We start from the raw sequence: 21,392 nt of genomic DNA, 5'->3' as shown, positions 1-21,392 counted from the left end.
GTTTCTGTCCGTTCTTTTCGGCACCAGTGTCCCCAACATGGACCAATCAGAAGCCTCGGCAGATAAATGAGGACTCTTGTCCAATCAGAGGAGGCGTTACAACAACAGCTGTTCACTCGAAGATGGGAGGGAGAATAAATGAGAATAAATGGGAATAAATGTACATTTTGCATCGTTACGCAGATCAGGGACAACACAGAGACTCTTCTAAACAGGGATTAAAGCAAAGAAATAACGTTTTAAATAAAACACTGAACATTTAATCATAAAACCTGAAGGTTTAAAGTCCTCTGGTTTCTGTTTGCAACCGTTACAGGTAACCAAGCAGCTAAAATTAGCTCCAGTGCTAACCCGACTCGAGCTGCTTTATAAATCACACGCAGACACGCAGGAATGGGCCGATTTTTAACCAACACTGTTCTGTCAGACGGATCCGACAGATTAAATGTCTTTTAATGAGAAATCAGAGTTTTTTCTGCCTTCAGGTGAGATAAAAGCCGGGCAGCTCCTCCTCTCCTACCTGAAGGAGGAATTACTCTAAACTGGAATGGTCTTTAATGATGACCTCCTACCAGAGGAGCACCTGGCTCTGGCTTTAATGGAAAATCTGCTTTTAAAAACGAACGTTTACAGTAAGCTACAGGAGTTAGCACGTTAGCAGGCGAACGATACACCACCTGCTGCAGGCTCGCTATGGAGGCTAAAAAAACCAGCTAAACTTCAGCTGATCAAGCTCCAACATTACAGTTAAAGTAGAAATTCTCAGTGCGTGAATAATTTTAGCCTTGATCTTAAATATGATCATTAAAAGAGCTATAAATAGAAACGATGCTCAGAAAGACTTCCTGTCACACTATCACACCTGGAAACTAATCATTATTAAGACGTGTGGGATTTTCTTGTTTTTGTTGTTTGTAAATAAAAGGAAATAAATCGTGTGATGCATTCAGGAACCATCAGAACCTCATCCCGACCCGATCCGATCAACACGGTCACACTTCCACGCCTCAATGTGCTCAAACACACATGAAGAGTTTCTCTCTCACTCCTACACGAATACTCCAACGAGCTCACATGACTGCACACACACACACACACGACTAAAAACAGCCCCCTTTAAAGACACACACATACCCGAGCTTCACAGTTCAACATGCTTACATGGATCCAAAAAAACACTTCCTAATCCAAACCCATTACACACAGCAATGGAAGCGCGCACACACACACACAGAGATCCTCACACACTCACACACACACACAGATCCTCACACACACACCTTGCGTGGACGAGCAGCAGGCCCTGCCAGTCCAGTAAAGTCGAACAAACCCAGCTGAGAAGAGCTGCCTGCAATCACAACGCCTATGAATCAATAACACTGCCTCACACACACACACACTCTCTGTCTGTCACAAATATAGACCGTGAACACTGCCGTCCCGTCAATACTGCCACTTCTCTTCCTGGTTGCTATGAAAAGCTGAATTAATGGATGAACCAAACGCTCCTGGTGTTTTTATTTAAACCACCGTTCGTTCGTTTTGTTTCACTCTAACAGTAAAACCCGGTTGGAAAACAGTCCCGACGTTATATTTATTTATAATGATGCTCCAGTTATCAGTCGCTGCTGTTGGATGACTCATCCTCTCCTTTCAGTCTCCTCTCACGATGCAGAAAAGTTTGAGGCCAATCAGACGCCGGTCTCTTCGAGCGCCGGTTACCCACCGCCACGAAGGGGAGGGTCGAACCGTCAGCGGGTAAGAGCAGGACGTCCGTCTGCAGGGACGTCTCAGAAACGTCTGCAGGGACGTCTGCGGGGGTTCCTGATTCCCCTCGCGTTGCTCGAACTGAAGCTGCACGCTTTCAGAGCCGTCTAAAAAAACCAAAACAAATCAGAGATTCTGTTTCCGCCATGGTATTTTATTTTGAAAGGGTCATAAAGTGGAAGCTGTGCTCAGCAGCCACCTCCACGCTGATCCACTGGAACGGTGAAAACGGAGGAATGACAGAAGCAGCAGCAGCGCAGGTCTCTGCACCTGAAGCCTCGAGTCATTACAGAGTTAACTCGCTGAACAACAAGTTAAAAGCAGAAAAACTAAAACGTTTATAATTATTCTTCTTTTTAACACATTTCGTCTTATAGCAAAGCACGAGTCAGAGCTTCTAAACACTTTTAAACCTTTTCAGAGTTTTTGTTTAAGACTAAATTAAATAAAAGCCCAAAGTGTGGATAATGTTCTGTGCCGGGAACGTGGCGCTGCAGTATCTGCGAGGAAATTGCTGAGTCACCTCACAGAAAAAAAAATAAAACCCTGAGTCATCGGTCGGCCCAGCTTGACTCATGATTACAAACCCAATGAGCCGAAGCAGGACGATAAAAACCAGAAAGAAACAAACATTTCTTCATTTCTGAGGATGTTTACGTCAAACAGCGAAGCCAGCCGATCGTGCTGATTGATTCACGATCAGGAAATATGGACAGGTCTGCAGAACCGTTTGGGCTTTTCACCAACAGGTTTGTCCCCGAGCGCACAAAACGGCAGCACATTTATACAATGAGACCAAAATAAAACAGTTTCTGACTCGAGTCTTTTAATTCATTCTCATGTTTTCAGTTTTAACGCCTCGTCTGCTACCTCTACTGCTCAAATTAATGTTTACAACAGAACAAACCTCCAAACACCAACAGAACCAGGACACCTTAGAACCAGACTACATTTACGTCACAATAAATGTAATAAATATGTCAGAAAATCATTTCTCAACCTGATTCCGTTCCACTGACACAAAACGACAAGATGTTTGCAGAAAAGACGCAGACGGGTGAACTCCAGAAGTTTGTTCTTTAATAATAATAATTTAAATCTGATTCTGATTCGGGGAGCAGACGAACTGGCCACCAGGCAGTTTCCAAAATGTCTCCAAACGTTCCCGATCGTTCCTGATCTCTTCCCGTCGGTCGCGGGAATTTTGAACGAGGTCAAAATATTTTGCAAAATTAATTTCATCTCGAGTTAGAGTCGTTGCGCGCCGCTGGACGCCGTCTTATTTTAGTCAGAGAGACTTTAACAGGAAAATGTGACCAACTGGAGGCAAAATAAAGAGACTAAACTGAGACAGAATTAAGACTAAACTGCAACAAACCTGATACAATCTAATTTCATTCATTAATTAGTCTTGACTTGTGGGATGATAAAGTTTTAATCCTCCCAACCTGCATCGATCCTCTTATTCAAACTGAGGTTTTAAACTAAGATGCTGCAGACTCCGTCGCCGTTAAACTGCGTTAAGTTTAAAGATGTTTCTGAGAAATTCATCGATATTTGATTACCTGCTGCTTGTCCTTCTTCAGGATCTTCATCTTCTATCTGTTCACTGCATCTGGTGGAGAAAAGAAAACAGAAAATACCTCACATGGTGCAAACACAGACCCGGGCTCTTAATAACAGCAGCTTATCGGGTCTTAGAAATCAAGATTAGGTCCAGTTTTAAAGACTTTCCTGTCGTTTTCTTCCTCAGAGTCTCCAAAAACAAAACAAGCGGCTTCATGTGGAAAACTGTGAACACATTTACCTGCTTTAAAAAAAGGAAAAATAAAAGAAAAATAAACTTCTTACAGCCTGTATTTAATCATGTTACCTGTCCCAATTACTCCATTTTATTTTATGTTCCTTAAAGTTTTGTTTTTGTTTGTTTATATAAATAAAACTGGAAGCATATCTCCAGTAATGTTAATCAGATGCAGACGTACATCCAGTGGATCATGAGATATTTTGCTGACAGGCGATTATGACACTGAATCAACATCAGGAACACATCTGCCTTTAAACGGGTGATAATTAATCCTCGCAGACGCTGGTTTTCTGTCGATATGAAGGTTAATTACAGCTGTGATTATTGAGCGTTAAAATGTTCTGCTAAACACCTGTTAAAGATCAGAGCCGACACTTTTTATAAACCCGAGCATCTCTGAGCATAATGAGCCGCAGAATCAAAGCCGCCGCTGAAATCTGATGCAACTTGGAGCGACTTCATGAAAGATGAGACGGATTTGGTTTGGCTGAAGCAGCGTGAACCCGTCTGACTGAGGGTTAGAAACTGCTTGTCATCCGCCACCTTCTGATGGAGACTTTCAACTGAACCGGCTTTGAGAACCTTCAAATAAACCTTCTGATTTCATCTGAACCAGGATCAGGAACAAAAATTAAACCAGAAAGATGAGAATCCTCCCTGGAAGACAGAGACTTCATCTAACCGGTTAGTTCAAAAAGGTTCAGCATCTTATTCAGTCACCTAAAGCTAATCACTTAAAAAGCTAAAACTGATGTTAAAATGGTCCAAATCCTGCAGCTCGTGATGAAGCTACACGACGAGGAATCAGCCTCACAACAGCTGCCAAGCCTGACAGATTCCTTTAATTAGAATAAAGCCTCTAAAAACTCGCACATAAAGAGTGGGACAGGAAGTCCTGAGCGCTGCAGGACCACTTTGTGGCACAATAAAAAAACAAACAGCTTCCTCATTCTGCAGCGAGCAAAACGAGCTGATTGGAGACTTTGTGGGAGAATCTGCAGCTGATGATGTCCACAGATGAGGACAACAAACCGGGTGGGAATAAAACCTAGAAGAACGGACCGAGCAGATGTTCCACAACTCTGTGGAAAGCGTGGTTTCACTTCAGAACCGAAACTGATCGAAAAGAGCCGACGGAACCAGAGAAGAAAGCAGAAGGTTTGCACCGATCCAGTTCCAGCTCCTCCTGGTGGATCCAAAGGCAGACTGGAGAAGGTTCTGGGTTCTGGGCCCTGGTGCACCTTCAAGAGAACCTCCTCAGCTGACTCCTTCCAAAGAGGAGGAGCAGCTCCACCTCAGCCGATCAACACCTCAGGACCAAAAGGTGACGGCTGGAATGTAAACAGACCAGGAAAACGAGAGCTTCATCACACCAGACCGGAGCAACGTCCTCACTACTGCAGACGAGGACGTGACTCATCGGTCCATCAGATATCTGAAGTCCTCTGCCCCCTGACCCATCAGCTTCTGGAGACACCAACAGAACCCGTCCTCTCCTGTCCATGAAGACCACAAACCGGATCAGAGCCCAGAACAGCCCCGGAGAAGTCCAAGCAGAACCAGGAAGGAACTGAACGGTGCCGAGAATCCAGACACGGCTCCAACTTCTGATCTACAGGCACCAAAACGTCCTGAAATGTCACCTAATTTAATGAAACTGAATCTTTAGGATCGTAGGGATCAGCCTGTGTGAATAATAACAAAATCAGTAAACTTATTTTCACTCTTTCAGTGTTCGAAGTGAAACTTTAGACAGATAAAAAGGTTCCAGGATGGTTGTTTTAAGTGTTCGCTGTCTCCTGCTCCTCTCTGCGGAGTACTTTACTCTCTTCTCCGTTACTTTTATTCCTTCTGTTCAGTCATTCGCCCTTGAAAAAAATAAAAAGACAGAAGAAAAGAAACTTAACGCGTGATGTTGCTGCATCTGTGAATCATCAGGAGATGCTTGAGGGACGACCAGAAGCTCCCGTCTTTAAAATAAAACTACTTCTGGTTCTGTTTCTGCTTCTTCTCCCTCGATGGGAGCAAACGAGCGACCGGACGGCGCCGTCGGGTTCGAACTCGGATTTCTGTGTCATTTTTTTTGGCTTTTCCAGTCGCCAAGCGTCCGGCCGACCCGAACTGGTTCTGTGACACGACGGCACGCCACTGGGAGTTATTTTTAACGTTTCACCTGAAGTCAACTGTTCCTGCGTCCTCGGAGCAGGAAGTGCTGCACAACAGGTGATGCTGAGGCCAAACTATAACCTCCACTTCCTACACGCTCTTACTGTCAGGACCACAACAAACCTGTTTATTTATTTACATTTTTAATGATGTAGTAAAAATATACATCTCTATTTTTAATATGGTTCCTCACGTGTTTAATATGAGCGTAAACAAACAAAAGTGAACTTAAAAAGCACATTATATTTCATAAATATTACAGTAAATACTGTAAACCTGCTGAGTTATATTTGAGTCTCTGCTGAAGAACAGCTGAACTAAATCAAACGGTGCAGTTTGGGTGTTTGCTCCAGGAGTTTTCCAGATATATATTGGTATAAAATTCATAAATGCAGGTACGCAGTGAATGTAAACAAAGCACCGAGGAGCTCGAGTCTCAGGCCGGCTGCAGGTTAATAGTCATGGTGGAACCTGACAGGCGTAGAGTCTTATTCAGGTTTATAAAATAAGACTCGGTCTGCCGCCAAAGAAAAGAGGAAGAGAACTGTCGGGTTTCCAGCAGGACGGTGGAGCAACCGAAAGACACGACTCAGCATCTGAACACGAAAACTTCGATTCAACCCAACAAGTCTTCTCATCTGGATGCTTCTCCTGAGCAGAAACACGCATCAAACCGTTTCTCCATCCTAAACGGCTCCTCCACCCTTCGCTGACCCGAAACACGCTTAAAACGGTTTTAACTTAAGGTCGAATTATTGATGACTTCATGCAACGAGTGCCTTTAATTATCACAAACATTAAGCTCAGTTATCCAGCGTTTAGTCAGGTCCAAAACATTGTTGTTTTCTTTAAGAAAACATGTGATAAAAGTGAAGATCCTGCAGATGATCCTTGATTAGCTTTTAATAAAAGGAATAAAGGCAGAAATCGGTGAATTTAGATCCGTCTCAACGTAACGAGTCCCTCTGGCTTCACGGACGGACTTATCAGAGCGGTCCTCAAACTGCTTTTTTTGCATATTTTTCCTTCCCACAGCCGAGGAACGACACGTCAAAACAAGAGGCGCAGGCAGATCCGAGACCAGAACGGGCCCAACTGGACTGCCTGAGGTTCTGCTTCTGAGGCTCGGTTTGTTTAAAGCAACAGAACTATTTAATGACCCGGCCGGCATCCTTCAGGCTCCGCTACAAACCTACAGATTTCTCATCGACTTCTGGCTCATAGAGCACGTATCTGTGATTTCCTAATCTGTGACTCAAAAACCAAGATGGCCGCCTCTGAAACTTTCAAACGTTTGTGGCAGATGAAGCAACAGTTGACTCAGAATTACAAAAATCCACCGTTTGAACGTCATCAGGATGAAACGCGCTCCCGTGACGAGGTTTTTCTGCCTGTTAGCAAAATATTTCACTGCTGTAATCATCAAATCCTTGTCTACAGCTCGTTAACTTCCAGAGTCAAGATGGCTGCCGCGGCTAACCAGCGACAGCCGACACAGAAATGGCGACAACGCCGTCAAAGCTTAAATCTGGCATGGTAGTAGCCAAGAGTCCTCTGGCACAAGATTCTGACGGGCAACAAGCATTCCTTCAATAAATCCCAGAACGTTCCCAATAAAAGGATCAGAGTTTAAAATAAAACAAACCTGCATCCTAATAATTCTTTAATTAGCTTCTAAGTTTTTTTAATCCTTATTATCGAACGGCTTCCAGTTGTTTGCAGATCGCCTCGTTCTGACCGCGAGTAAGAACTTAATTGTTTAATTATCCGATGGATTTTAAAACGGGATCCCGGGCTAACAAAGGTCCAAACTGACCGGTCCGTTTTCCTTCCTGGTGCAGAACTGAAACTGAACCAGGAAGCTGCTGAAACCGGGCCTTTCTCTTCTGGTTCTGAACGGAAATAAAAATGCGCTTACGTGTTAATTTCCGGGTCAGGGAGGCCACATGTGGCCCCCGAGCCACAGGTTGCAGGACCACCGAGTCTGGAAGCACAAACGGTTTTCCGTATTTATCCAGATCCAGAAAAGACTAAACACCGCTGACCAAATCTGGATTTTATCCTGAAATAAACTCCACAGAGGATCATTTCTGCTGCTGTTTAGACTGAGGTGAAGATGGGCGACCATGTTTTTACCTGTGTTAGCAAAATATCTCCTGACCCACCAGTCCTACTTTAGCCCAACCTTCAGTCTGTAACCGTTGGACCGCTCAGAGTCAACGTAATTCAAAGCAGACGCCAAAGATGATCAAACTTAGCAAAAATAACTTAATTTCCCTCTGTTGGTGTGGTAGTAGCTGAGAGTCATTCCCACCTGAGACTGAGCGCCATATTTCTCACCAGAAAATGAGCCCAGTTTGTTTGTTAGTTTCTAAAATAACTTACTTTGTTTTCAGATTTTCAGATTCTGGAATCTAAAAAAAACAGATTTTCCCAAACTTATCCAGACTTCGGTGGGAAAACAGATGAAATTCCAGACTTTCTGAGGCAACATCCTGTCTGCAAACACCTGAGTCCTGACTTTAAGGTCTCATATCTGGGTTAGCTGCGACCCCCTTTGTCTTCCTGCTCTGTGGCTCACACCTGGCCAGGTGAAGCCGAGCGGACGAGAGGTCCAGCTCGTGCACACCTGGCTGCTATAGCTACCAATCTGTTAGGAAGCTAATAAGCTAACTTAGCTTTTCTGTTTTAATGAAAGCTAGCAGGGCTAGCTAACGCGGCTAGCCGGAATGAGCTGCCACAAGTTGGGGGCAGCTCGCTGGGATGGAAACAGAACCAAAAACCCGAACCGAGCCGGAACCAGAACGAGCGGAGAGCCCAGAAGGGGAGCGCAGACGTTCATTGTGTCCTGTTTGGCGCTAGCCCCCGCAGCTGCAGCGGCTAGCTCGCTCCGCTAGCCGTAATGTCACCGCATCGTTGTTGTAAATACATTTTTACACGTGTGGACAGCCGCTAAAACTCCTTCCGAGGGACGTCGGCGGGGAGGAAAAAAGCCCTTCCCCGGCACGAGGCTCACCTGCTCCGGGCTCCGGTGGCGCATTCTCACCGGCCGAGACGTCACCCCGGCGAGCACCGAGAGAAAAAACCCACCACCGCTGGAGCTTTTTTTTTTATTTCCAAGGACACAAAAACGCCATGACAGTTTAGAAAAATGCATAAAAAATTAGCACGCAGAGGAGGGAGGAGAGGAGAGGGGAGGGAGGAGAGGAGAGGGATGGGGAGAAGAGGAGGAGGAGGAAGAGGAGGAGTGGAAAATCTATTTAATCCACATAAAGCTAGCAGCAGCCTGGGACCTCATTCAGTCCGGATCCTGGAGTCCAGAACCAGCCGCGTCCAGAAACCCACAACTTAAAGGACACTTCTAACCCAAAATGGCCTCTGCAGCCAAAAACACAAACAGCTTCTTTTTTTTTTTTTAATTTGCTGTGAAGTTTAGCGGCTGCAGCCAGCCTAACCTCAGCGGTTTGGACCTTTCCATTGGCTGCAGCTGCTTCCCCGCATGTTTCCATTGGTTCCGCAGCTGTCACGCAAACCGAACCGGGCCAGGCTCCGCCGGGTTTGTCTGAGAGCCGTCTCGGCAGCAGAACCCCCTCCTCCCCGGGGCGATTCTCTGTATTTCTGTTTTTTCCTCCCACCCTCCTTCCCGCTGATTATGGTTCTGGTCCTTACCGCAGACCCGCGCGGAGATCCTTCTGGTACCGGAGGAGGCTTCCCACCGAACCGGGCGGCTGGTTCCGGCTGCTGTCATTGAAGGGAGAGGAAGGGGGGGGGAGAAAAAAACCCACAGAGAGAGGGGGGAGCGTTCAGCTTTCAACCCCCCCCTCCGATGCAACAAAACGCAGGGTTTACATTTCTCCTGCCGCCCGAATCCACCAATCATGACCCTTAAAGCTGCCGGGTTAAACACGGCCCAGTTCGGACCGAGCCGCCTCCCTCAGCAGGGTTCGGTTCTGTTCAGCCCAGCTCGCTGCATCGGGGGTTTGACCCAAAAAAAAAATGGGCTCAAACCACCAACCTGAGCTACTGATGCTAGCCAGCTAGCTGGCGCTAACTGCAATTAGCATCAGCTAGCTAGCACTAGCTTCAGCTGTGCGATGCTAACTGAAGCTATTAAAGGCTAAACTAATTCTTCCAAGTTGTTTTTACTGATTTCCAGGATTTCCAGCTTTCAGAAACCCAAATAAGAACCGCTGGTCGGCTTGGCGCTGAGCAGATTTTAGCTGTTTGAATGTTTAAAATTTAACTGCCGAACATTTATCAGACAAAAACACAGAGGCTTATATTAGGAGAGTTTCAAAATAAAACAAGACTCAGTTATGATACTTTTAGCTAATGTTGTTTTTAGCTGCCATTTACTGCTTTCAGATTTTAGCTAGCATTTTACCTAGCTTCTTTTTAGCTTTTAGCTCCTTTTACCTTTAAAAGAGTTCATTTTATCTATTTTAGATTTGTTTTATTTTTTACTTTTTGAATTGATTGTGTTTTAACAGTTTTTTGTTTGTTTATTTTTGTTGTTTTTTATTTTAAAGCACTTTCAGTTTCACTCGTGTTTGTAGAAGTGCTTTAAAAGTAGAGCTGAGTAGCTAGCCTTTAGCTGCTTTAGTTCTTTTGGAAGAGTTTTTTCGTCCTGTCTCAAACAGATGAAACTGATTTTATCTAAACCTTTACATCAATAGTAGCTTGTATTAAAGTTTATTAAATATTTACTGAGGGTGGAGGAAAAGTGAATTTCCTGTTTCTGTATGAATATTTTCACATAGTAAATCTGAAAACAAATATATAATAAAAAATTGAAAAATAAACGGCTGGCCCTTGATCAGGTTGGTTGTGAAAATGAGTTCTTTCTGAGGTCTGAAGAGACTCAAGAGGAGGAGGTAAAAGCTTTTTTTATTAAAAATATTGTTAAATTTTGTCTCGTCTTGTTGAATAAGCGTCTCGAACCCCTGATTTAAAACTTTTTTTTTCACGTGTTGACCCAGCGGAAGCTAAATCACCAAGTTGTTGTGTTTCATGTCCAAATATGAGAAGTTAAAACTCTTCACTCTGAGCTCAGATGCAGTGGAAGTCAATGGGAGTTCAGGTGTGACCTCTGACCTCTGTGGAGATTTAAAAGAAAAGCGTCGGTCCTGCAGCAGAGAGACATTCTGGAAGATGAGACAAACATGTCTTCCTGATCCTAATCGAGACTCGTCTATAAAAAGCTCAAAGAAACTCCGGCCCGCTCGTAACAGAATCAGTTTCTGTGGACGGACAGAGGTGGAAAAACTGAATCTCCGCGTTTGCGTTTGGCGTCCAAACCTTTCAGGACGAAGGGAAATTGGTGCTTAATGAAAGTTGACTCATCGTGCTGCATGTTAAACACACAGAGACCGTGGCGCAGTCACAGTGCAGCAAACGATTCTGGCAGGCGATCGTCCATGCATGCAGAATGAGAGATGTTTACCTGACTCCATCTTTCTGGAGTTTTCTACTCGACGTGCAGCGCTGCAGCGTGCATCTGAAAACGAATCCCCTTCAGACGGATGTAAATCAGTTTGACTCCTGTTTTATTAAATCTGCAGCCCGTCGTTTAACAAATAAACGCCGCAGAATGACAGAAGAAAAGACCTGAATTCAAATTAGTCGGGTGTTTAATGCACATAATAATAACAAGATGAAACTTCAGGCAGATGAAATAACTTTATTAAACCAGAACCAATGAACAGATGGTCCAACATGGAGGGGAGAGAATCGAGTTTCCGACCTGGAGGGGTCGTCAATGGGAGCAGGTGAGTTAATGAGATGCAGGCTCCGCCCCCTTTGCTCACCTTTAGCCCTGCTTTAAACCATCCGCAGATCTTATAACTAGAGACGAGACTGGAACCTGGATGTTGAAGCCACAAGGAGCGAGCGCCCCCTATTAAGCCCCACCCCTCCATGGAAACCAATGGGACAATTTCCTGACTGAAAAATAAAAATACACTTCAGATAATTATTTTTATCTGGCTGATGTTTGATCAAATGTGCTTTTTTAAAAATATATTTAGTTTTAATGAGCTAATTAGGCTGTGATTGACAGCCTGTCAGCGAGTTAGGAGGGCGAGACTTTTATACGGAGGACATTTTGACACTTTGTCCATCTATATTAATGTCTTTTCAGCTTTTCAATGAAAGCTTCAGAGACTTTGGACCAAAACTTCCTGGTTGACGTTTAACAAAGTGCCTCGTTAGGATTTAATTTATTTTTATCCGTTTGTGACGACTGTTTTTATCTGTTCAGGATTTATTTTGATTCCTGCAGACCTCCACCTTTGGACAGCCTTACAGATAATTCTCCTGAAATCAGTTAAAGTTAAATGAGATCTTCTGTTTTTATTTGTTTCATCGTGTTGCTGCTGGCAGCTTCAGCCACAGGACCTGGATTACCTTTCCTCTTTTATCAGTGAGTCATCGCTTTTATTTGCTGAAGTAATTTCTTCGCAAACAGAGAGTTTGTTGGAAATGGGAGAACCCGATCCTCGCAGAGCCTCGTTTCCTCGTCGTTGTCGTCCTGAAACAAAAGAAATTCATTTTTTCCTGCTGTTCCTTCAGGCTGAAGACGGCAGATGTTTGCAGGGTTTGAGGAGCATTTCTCTGAACTGCAGAGTTTCGGTGTTGAGGAGCAGCAGGACAGGATCTGGCCACGGAAGGGTTAAATTACTCTGCATGTTCTCCTGCAATCCCTGCAGATCCTGTCTGCTTCCTCCCTGCTTCTCCTCCTCATCCCTCCCTCCTTCCTTCCTCCAGTCGTTTGGCCCCGAGCCCAGAAAGAGCTGGAAGAAGGAACAGATTTTCTGCCCCCCCCCCTTCCTCACAAAAATCTCCAGATCTTCAGAGGTTTTGTTTTGAATTTCCTCCTTCTCTTGTAGCAAACGCAGCAGGAACTCCACCGTGGAGGAAATAAGCGACAGAATCAAACTCTTTCTGCATGTTTGTGTTTCCTGTGAGAGGTTTGTGAACTCGGCGGCCTCGTTTTTCTCTGCAGAACCGCTGAGCGTCACATGCATTCATTCACCACAAGCACGTCGTTTACTAATGAGACTGTTTCAGCGTTTAGTTCCTCTCCTCTCAGATGGCATCATCTTGTGATTGTTGCGCTCTGCTGCCGGTTTGTTTTCCAAATAAGTGAAACAGAAAGGACTCAGAGGACAAAAGGAATCAGGGAACAGTAAATAAAGACGTGCTTGAGGTGAAAAACAACAACCTAAAAATGTTAAAAAGATCTAAAACTAAAACCAACCAGAAATCTACACAATGTCTAAACCTACAATTTGACACGATAAGCTGAAAATCCAAAAAGGAAAGTTTTATTTTGTTCTGCTCATTTTAGCTTTTAGCTCGTGTTAACTCAGCTTCAGCTTCTTCAGCTCTCAGCATCACGTTTCAGCAGAAAATATGATCTTTGCTCTTCCTCCTGTGGATCAGACGTTGTTCAGGTGTTCTGTCCTCCATCTTCACGTCTAAAAGCTGGTTTGTACGAACATTTAAAAGTTATTTTAGCTCCTTTCACCTTACAGCCCATCAGAGCTGGTTTTTATTTTTATTTTCACACCTTTTGCCTCAGAATAATATGAATTTTTCTGATTTTCCTCCAGATGTGTTCCCTGGTTCGCTGCAGGATTTAAAGACAGATTAAGTTTCAGGGATCATCAGGTTCAGGGGGCGGAGCTTTAGGGGAGACCGCCCAGCTGTTGATTCATCCAATCAGCAGCTCTGATGTTTGGGATCATCGTTCTGTCGGACCCAGCTCCAAGTTTCAGCCGCCCAGCTGCTGATTTGAGTTGAAGCTGAAGTTCCAGTACCACAGCATGATGCTACCACCGCCATGCATGACAGCTGGGTCAGTGGTCCGAGGCCTGAAAGCCTCACTGACTCCTCCAAACGTCCTCCTTGTCTTTGTGTCCAAACAGCTCAGTCTCTGTCCCGTCTGAGACGTTTGTCTCTTCAGTCCAGCTTGAAGGTTTTGGCTTCTGGAGGCGGAGCTTCTTTCTTGGTCCTCTTAGTCCATGATGATGTAAAACTGTCTTCACTGGAGGACAGGGACACTGGAGGACAGGGACTCTGGTGTTCATGGCAGGGTTGATCCTTGGTGGTTCCTGGGTTGTTCCAGTTTCCGTCCACCTGAGGAGGACAGTTTGGTCACTTCGATGAGGGCTGTCAAACACATCCTTTTCATGCCGGCAGAGAGAAACTACCAGCTGCAGTCGATCATGATCACCAACAGGAAGTAAGACTTTCTACAACCTTCAGCTCCACCTGTTAACAGATTTAGGTGAATGTATTTGAGCCTCTGTGTATAATTTTGAAAACAACAGTTTTAATAAATCAGTAAAAAACTAAAAGTGATGCCCATGAGGACATCCTTTAAATAAATTTTTTTCTGCTTCCCAAATAAAATATCTGTAATTTTGATGTGAATAGTTGAGTTTTTTTCTGAAATTGAGCCATAAAATTACAGATTTTCAGCGCGGGGCACATGATTTAACCCTCGTGATCTCCCAGGCTCCCAGCAGAGCCTCGCCGTGTGTTTCAGGTTCAGGTGGGAGCGTGAAAACACCAGATGTTACAGATGTGACACAGTTTGCCTCTGGAACTGGGAACTGCAGACNACCTCCCTTCCACCCCCACCTTTGGCAGCCATGTTGGCTCCTCGGCCCGGTTGCTATGGTAACTGATGCTGATCTGCTGAGGCTCGGGCATCTCGCCCTGGCACAGCTGTGAAGGGCGTAGCAACATATTGAAAAACAAGCGCAGAAAAAAAAAAACCATAAGAGAACGAGACGTTTCCTCAGAGAAAATCTGATTTCCGACCTGCTGAGAGCTGAGACGACGTGAAAAAGACAAATATGTTCACCCTGATCCAGAACATCATTTGTTAAATGTTTTATAGATTCCCTCGGGTTTTGGTTCTGGTCGGATTCAGCTCTCTGGGATTCGGGTCTGTGCCTCAAAGCATCAAATGAAACTCTTTATTTTGAGGAAACATAAGTTTGTTGACATGAAAACCTCACGTATCCTGATGCAGACAGCAGAGGGCATCATGTTCTAATGTTGGAGGTTATTTTTGTAACACAGCAGCTCTGCTGAGCCCAACAGAAACAATAAATATTCACGTTATAATTACCTGGAAACACGTTTCCTTTAATGAGGTTTGATCAGTTATTCTTTAACTCAGAGTTTATCTGTTGCTTCAACACATCCCGTGGTCTTTAATCACAGCTTGGTTTAATTTAGTATTTTATTTATATTAAACCTTTATTTAAGCAGATAAAACCATCAGCAGGTTGTCAGTTTGACCCAACATGCCTGGTTCTGTCTTCGACCCAGAAACTGAGCTTAAAGCTGCTAACTAGTTGAGTTAAAGTTAATAACTTCCTCTAACTTGTTGTTTTTAGCAGAGATCCGGTCCGGTCCGATTCGATCAACTTCGATCAAACCAACCTGACCTTTGACCCAGTGACTGAGTTATCAAAATAACCCAGCAGTTTTCAGTGTGTATGGATGATAAAAACGATTGAAAACGTAAAAGGAAACATTAGAGACAATATAAATGTTTTATGAGGCAAATAAAAAAGGGAAAAAGACAAACTTTACTGCTGCAGCGACGCAAAAACAGAAGAAAAATTAAAAAAAAAACAAAACACAAAAACTTTAATTTTACTCACAAATTTACACCAAAACTGATTTTACCAAAGGTGTGAATGTGTGGTGAGGCTGAATAAAGTCCAACAGAAAGTATGGAGCAAGTATGGAGCATGTCAGCTGCTGCCGAGGGAGAGGAGCAGCTTCTTCGTCCTTATCTCTGCCGACCATGTGTCTCTGGTTCTGATGGGAACAGAGCAGCTGAGCGGGTTTCAGAACCGGCTGACGTGTTGCTGTTTCTCTGACCTGCAGTTGGCATCAGCACATTAATTAAACACTGTAAGTTTATTAAAAAAGCACATTTATCCGTGTTTTGTAGTAAAATACAGCAGGAGGAATCAAAAAAGTCTGAAAAAACGACACAAACAAGTTTAATTTTAAAGCCTAATTTCGTAGTAAAAGTAACTTTTGACATTTTTGTGACATTTCATAATAATCTTTATACTTTTTAAAATATTTTACTTCATTTATAATTAAAAAAACACTGTTGGCACATTAAAAAACGACTTCTAGTTTTCACGCAGCGACAGTTTGAGGCTGCGAGCTTTTAAATCAGAAACCTTTTACTGGTTTTACTGGTTTTGTTGTTGTTTCCTCGCTGTCCAGCTGCACGTAATAACTCTTAAAGCAAGCACGTTAATGAACCTCGTCACTGTCAGGAAGATGATCTGGAGATTTTCACACAACAGCTTCAAGCTTAATTGGAAGTTCAAGGACTTCATGGTTTTTATGGAAAGAGTCTGGATGCTTTAACAACTCTGCATTCTTCGTTTTATTCTCAGGGGCCGAACATTTCTGCCTGATGAACGAGCGAGCCTCTAATTACAAAAACCCCAAATCTTTTAATGCTTTAAGGTCACGTTTGCAGCAAAGTTCTTCCCAATCAGAGACTGGAAATATGTCCGATATTTCCCGTTTGGGCTGGAGATTCAGATCCAGAGGTGATGATTCTGCTTCCAGGGAGAAACGATCATCAGTCAGGATATAAAGCAACATTTTCAGTGATGTATGAGGTCTGCGCCGGAGCCAAGTTGTACTAAAACCAAACATGATCCTCGTGAAGCCGAGTGGGGGGAAGGGAGGAAAAGACTAGGGGAAGGGAGGAGCGTTTTCTTTTAAAACTGTAAAAACAGAACAAATATAGTGGAAAATGGGGAAAAAGGGAAGCTGATGTGGAGAAAGAAGGACATTAGTGGGCAGAGGAGGGAACAAGAAGTAAATAAAAATCATTTTATGTTGGAAAAATAAAAATAAAAGATTTATGAATGAATGAAAGAGTCCAGCGACAGGTGGAGGTGAAGACATGAGGAGAAAAATATAAAAAGGTGTGAAGAAATGCTTCAACTGAAGGATGAGAAAAAAACAAAAAAAGAGGAGATTCTCCGAGTGGGAAGGACTGAAAGAGGAGGAGAGAACCTCCTGAAGGGAGTGGAGGAGCAGCTGGGAGTCAGGGAGGAGATGAGAGGACAGGCAGAGCTGGAGACATGAGGCAGGAGAAGAAGGAGGAGGAGGAGGACAAGTTACCTCAGATGTTTCTGATGTTGTGAAACTGGACGGCTGAACGCTATCAGGAGCCAGCAGGCAGCTGCCAAACCCACTGATACACACACACCCACACACACACACACACACACACACACACACACACACACACACGCTGATATGAGTCGGCCGCTGAGGCAGTGTGTTGTGGAGGACCTGCACTGACAGTTGGGAATTTAAGAAGCGGTAAGTCGGATTTTCTTTTCTTGCGACTCGTAGAGTTTTATTTCTGCTCTTCGGTTTTATGAGCAGTCAGTGTCTTACCTGCAGCAGGACGGCTCAGGACAGCTGGATGTTGTCGCTTTGAGGAGGACTGGACAGATGAGGAGCCAGAAAGTCCACCGTCTCTCAGTTAGAGAGTTTCAGGACACAGAACATCAGCTGTAAATCTACAATCAGTGCTTATTTCTGGAACGTTTCATTAAAATCTGTCCATCTTTGTCTTTTAGTGGTGGACGATAATAATCTGGTCTTCAAATCTAACTTTAACTGGTTCCACCGAGTCTTTATTTATTAATCAGAACCTTGGTCCAGCTCATGACCCAGCAGAACTCTCAGTGGGTTCCTGGTTGTGGAGGAGTTGTGGCCCACTCTTCTTTCCAGCGTTGCTTCAGGTCATTGGTTCCTGTTTGTCTCTCTCATGGTTGTGGAGGAGTTGTGGCCCACTCTTCTTTCCAGCGTTGCTTCAGCTCATTGGTTTCTGCTCAGCTCTCTGAGGTTCTGGTTCTGGTTCTGGACCGTTCTGTTTGTTGGACAAATGGCCTCACATCTGACTCCAGAATCAGCCCAAACCATCAGCCCTCCACCGCCGTGCATTCTGGGTAAACATCTGTCCGTTCGTCAGCAGAACCTCTCAGAACCCGTTTTTGGTCCAGAATTAGTCGTCTGTTTGTAACATCTGCAGAGAAGGAAAGCTGAAACATGACTCAGCTCTTCTGAAACTGGCTGAACTCACTTCCTGTTCAGATTGACAGAATCTCGCCGTGATTCTGCAGCTTTCCTCCTTCCTGCCGTTTATTTTAACCCTCAGAGACGGAGCAGCTCGTTCTCATGAACCCCTCAGTGAGTGCAGCTCGAACTGACGAACCGCCAGAGAAAACATCAACACAACGAGCCGGGTCAGAACCGACCCATTTCCCTCCCTCCCTCCCTGCTTTATTCTTCTGCTTTCCTCCAGATTAAATCTCTTCCTGTCTTCCTGGTTTTATATAAATCTGAACAACAGCCATGAGGAGATTATCAGTTCGGACCTTTGTGGTCGAATGAAGCGTGTCGATCTGAGCTGTTGTTGCTGCTTGGACACCGAGGTCCGAGGATGTGTCCTTCACAGGGTGAGGGACGATGAGGACCGTCCATCCTGGTGAGAAGAAACCGAGGACCTCGTTGTCTTCATTGCCTCTCACCGTGAACGGCAGGATGTGTTGTGTTTGTTTGAGAACAGCAGAACAAATTTAAATTAAACTCTCAGAAAGCTGTTTATCTCTGCTTGTAGTTGGTTGTTTTTTTGGGTTCTCCACCTGTTGCTTATTAATAAAACTATCTGAAAGCAGAACTTCAGCTTTAAAGATGATTAACATCAAACTGGCTAATTCTTTCCTAACATCGACTCCTGCATCCTGGTGGAAACATTGATGCTAAAACCACCTACAGACCTGATTCTCACCTGGACAAAGGTGACGATTCATGATGATTTCAGGAAGTTTCTATAAAAACAGAAGCGCTGTCTTGAGTCACACCAGCTGCTGATTTAAATACTCATTAAATTAAAGAATTTAGTTTTACTGTTTTGGTCCTGCTGCTGCTGAAACATTTCTTTATGAGACGGAAACATTTTTATTTGTCAAACATAGAGAGACTTTTGTATAAATCCCTCCGGTTCAGTTCAGCTGGTCCGTAAACCGGTTCTGCTCGGGTCAGTGTTCACTGAGAAGTCATTAAGATGTATTTTATGTTTCTGAACTCTCAGACACATTTTTTTAATTTAACTACACCCACCCAGGGGGTCCGGTCTCGCCTATACTCCCGTCTCTAATCACTGCAATAATAAAGCAAGAATGCCGTAAAAAAAAACTCAACTTAATCCTGAAATAAGCTCTCAGTTCATGGCTGCACATAAAGAGAGTTTGTCAGACGGATGTCAATCAGTGGTTTTAATTAGCAGGAGTTTAAGAAGCTTAATAAAAGTCCCTGCATGAGTTCAGGAATACTTCAGTCAACACAAAATATGGAAGTAAAACGAAAAGAAAAAGCAGCTTCAGTAATTATTGTGTTTAGGAAATGTGTAAATTAGCTGTTTTCACCATTAGAGAGCGTTCGTAAACCGGAACCCCCCCCAAGGAAACACCAGAACCTCGGATCACGGCTCAAACTCAGCTGGATTTTCTGCAGGTTCAATGTCTGCAGAGGAAGATTTTCCTTTTCACACTCGAGATGAAACCGGTTCGGTCCGAGCTTCTGCTGCCGGACCGATGACCAGAATTCTCCGAGCCCGAACCATCAGGTTCCACAGTTTCTGTGTCCTTGTTGCCACCGAGCCATAAATTATCCAAATGTTGGCGGAAGCAAGTTTCCTTCCACAGCATCTGCACAAAACAAGCGTCCATGTTGGTTTTTCTTCTTCTTCTGCTCGTCGTTTGATGCTGGATCTTTGGCGCCACTATTTTGTGCTGCGACGTGTCTCTGTCTAATTGTCCTGTCATGACCTTTGACCTTTGTCTGAGATGGAGCACTGCACGGTCTGCCCTTCAGATCAGCAGCCATCTTCAGTGTTTCCTCTCTGTAGAACGATGAACTCTAAATGACCTTTGACCCTTCCCAGGTTGCTCCTCTGAGGTCATTGCTGATGTCTTTCCGCCCTGGCGTTGTGCTAACACACACCTGTACGCTGCTTTCCCTCCTAAATCCTGTGAAAGCAGTAAGGCTGGACTTAGTTTTTCCTCGAGTTCTGCTTTTGGAGAAGTTTTAGTTTAGTTTACGTTAACTTTTTTTGGACATCATCACGTATCGTTTTTATTTTCTCAGGTTTTTGCTCGATTAGAGAACATTATTCAAACGGCACGGTTAAAGGAAGTTGAGTTTAGGTCTGAATTTAAATGAGGGAATTCCCAAATTCTTGACATCTTTACACGATCCCCTCCACTTGCAGCGCAGGAGTTCAGGGGAATGTTTTGCAGCAGAAACAAAAAAACATAAATCACAGTTTTGACAGGTGATTTCTGCAGACTCTGTGTTTTAAAAAGCAGTAGTTTGGAGTTATGTGAGCAGCTTTAGGACCCTTCAGGGCTCCGATCCCCTGCATCCTTCGTTGTCTGCAACAACCATCAGCCGCCGCTCCGAAAGCAACAACAGAAAACCCAAAAGAGCCGTCAAGTTCCCCCCAAAGAAAGATTTAACATCGCTCTAATTCACTGAGATGTGAAAACACGGTGAGCCGTCGGTGCAGCCGAGGTTTTTACATTTAACACAAAGAACGAAGGTATTTCTGGACACAACTGCTGTTTATGTCTTATTTATGTCAGCAACAAATCTTTGGACCCTGAAGGGATCTCAGAGGCAGATAAACGGGCCGAGAGCGCAAACAGAAGTTTATTGTTCCCAAACGTATTCAGGACGGATAAAAAAAGTTCTTCTTCTGCCGTTTTTCTCAGCTGACGCTTTCAGAAAGACGGGATTCGGTTCAGGCAACAGAAACAAACGTAGAGGTTTGTTTGCTGACGATAACGCGTCACCTGAGCGAGGCCGGACGGAGGCTGCAGGTGTGAACAGCCAGGTATCAATCAGCCAATTAGGGTCCACCTGTTCTCTGTTTAAGGAGGTTTTCTGCTGGCAGCTGTAAGACAGAAAGAGTCTCTGTGAAAGACTGCGGCTGCAGAAGCACAAACTTTACTGAGACGTTAAAAACCTCTGATTAAAGCTTGGATTTCAGTGAGCTTTGGAAGTAAGTGAAGGTTTGAAACAGTTTTACTCCATTTTTCTGAAAGATCAACAAGTCTGGTTAATCTGTAGCAGTTTTTTACTGAAACAATCTTAATTTATGAGTCCAGTTGTTCTTTAAATCATCTGCTGGATCCCAAAGCTGGAACCTAAAACCCTGCCGGTGCTTCAGAAACTTGATAAAGTTGGTCATATTTTCAGATGAACACAGATAGGAAGATGGTTGCTTGTGTTCTCAGGTCATCCTTGATTAACCAGCGATTATCAGTGTTTTTTTATCTAAATATATAATCACCAGGCAATCGTTTGGGTCAGAAATTCTCATTGGTTTGATTTAGCTTCATTTCTTGCTGTTGGTGTGTTTTCAGCATGTTTTGGGTTCAGGTTAAGTGGTGCTGACAGCCAGGCTAATGAAGGACGAATACCATGGAGAGTTAGTCTGATTACAAACCCAGACCACCTCCTCCTCTTCCTCAGCTCTCCACATCCTGTCCTTCACATCAAAAAGCAAACTGAA

General features: G+C 44.0%; 2 protein-coding genes across 3 annotated transcripts in view; one reads left to right on the top strand and one right to left on the bottom strand.

Annotated features, from left to right (window-relative positions):
- Window positions 1-9,108, bottom strand: part of chd6 (chromodomain helicase DNA binding protein 6) — a gene marked incomplete at its 3' end in the record, with an annotated part of 42,136 nt that extends 33,028 nt beyond the window's left edge. The window contains exons 1-2 of the mRNA XM_025008837.2: window positions 8,757-9,108; window positions 3,333-3,382 (exon numbers count right to left, since the gene is read on the bottom strand). Of these exons, the coding sequence (XP_024864605.1) occupies window positions 3,333-3,362 (30 nt within the window). The remainder of the gene's footprint in view (window positions 1-3,332; window positions 3,383-8,756) is intronic.
- A 7,865-nt stretch (window positions 9,109-16,973) lies between these two features.
- Window positions 16,974-21,392, top strand: part of ripor3 (RIPOR family member 3) — a 26,664-nt gene continuing 22,245 nt past the window's right edge. The window contains exon 1 of one of the 2 annotated variants that reach the window (XM_037975089.1): window positions 16,974-17,128. The gene's annotated coding sequence lies outside the window, so the exon portion shown is untranslated. The remainder of the gene's footprint in view (window positions 17,129-21,392) is intronic. The other variant, XM_037975090.1, reaches the window with a different exon arrangement.

Source organism: Kryptolebias marmoratus, linkage group LG4, assembly GCF_001649575.2.
Source record: "Kryptolebias marmoratus isolate JLee-2015 linkage group LG4, ASM164957v2, whole genome shotgun sequence".
Lineage (NCBI taxonomy): Eukaryota > Metazoa > Chordata > Actinopteri > Cyprinodontiformes > Rivulidae > Kryptolebias > Kryptolebias marmoratus.
Note: the sequence above shows the minus strand (reverse complement) of the source record. Positions and strands in the feature narration are given on the sequence as shown.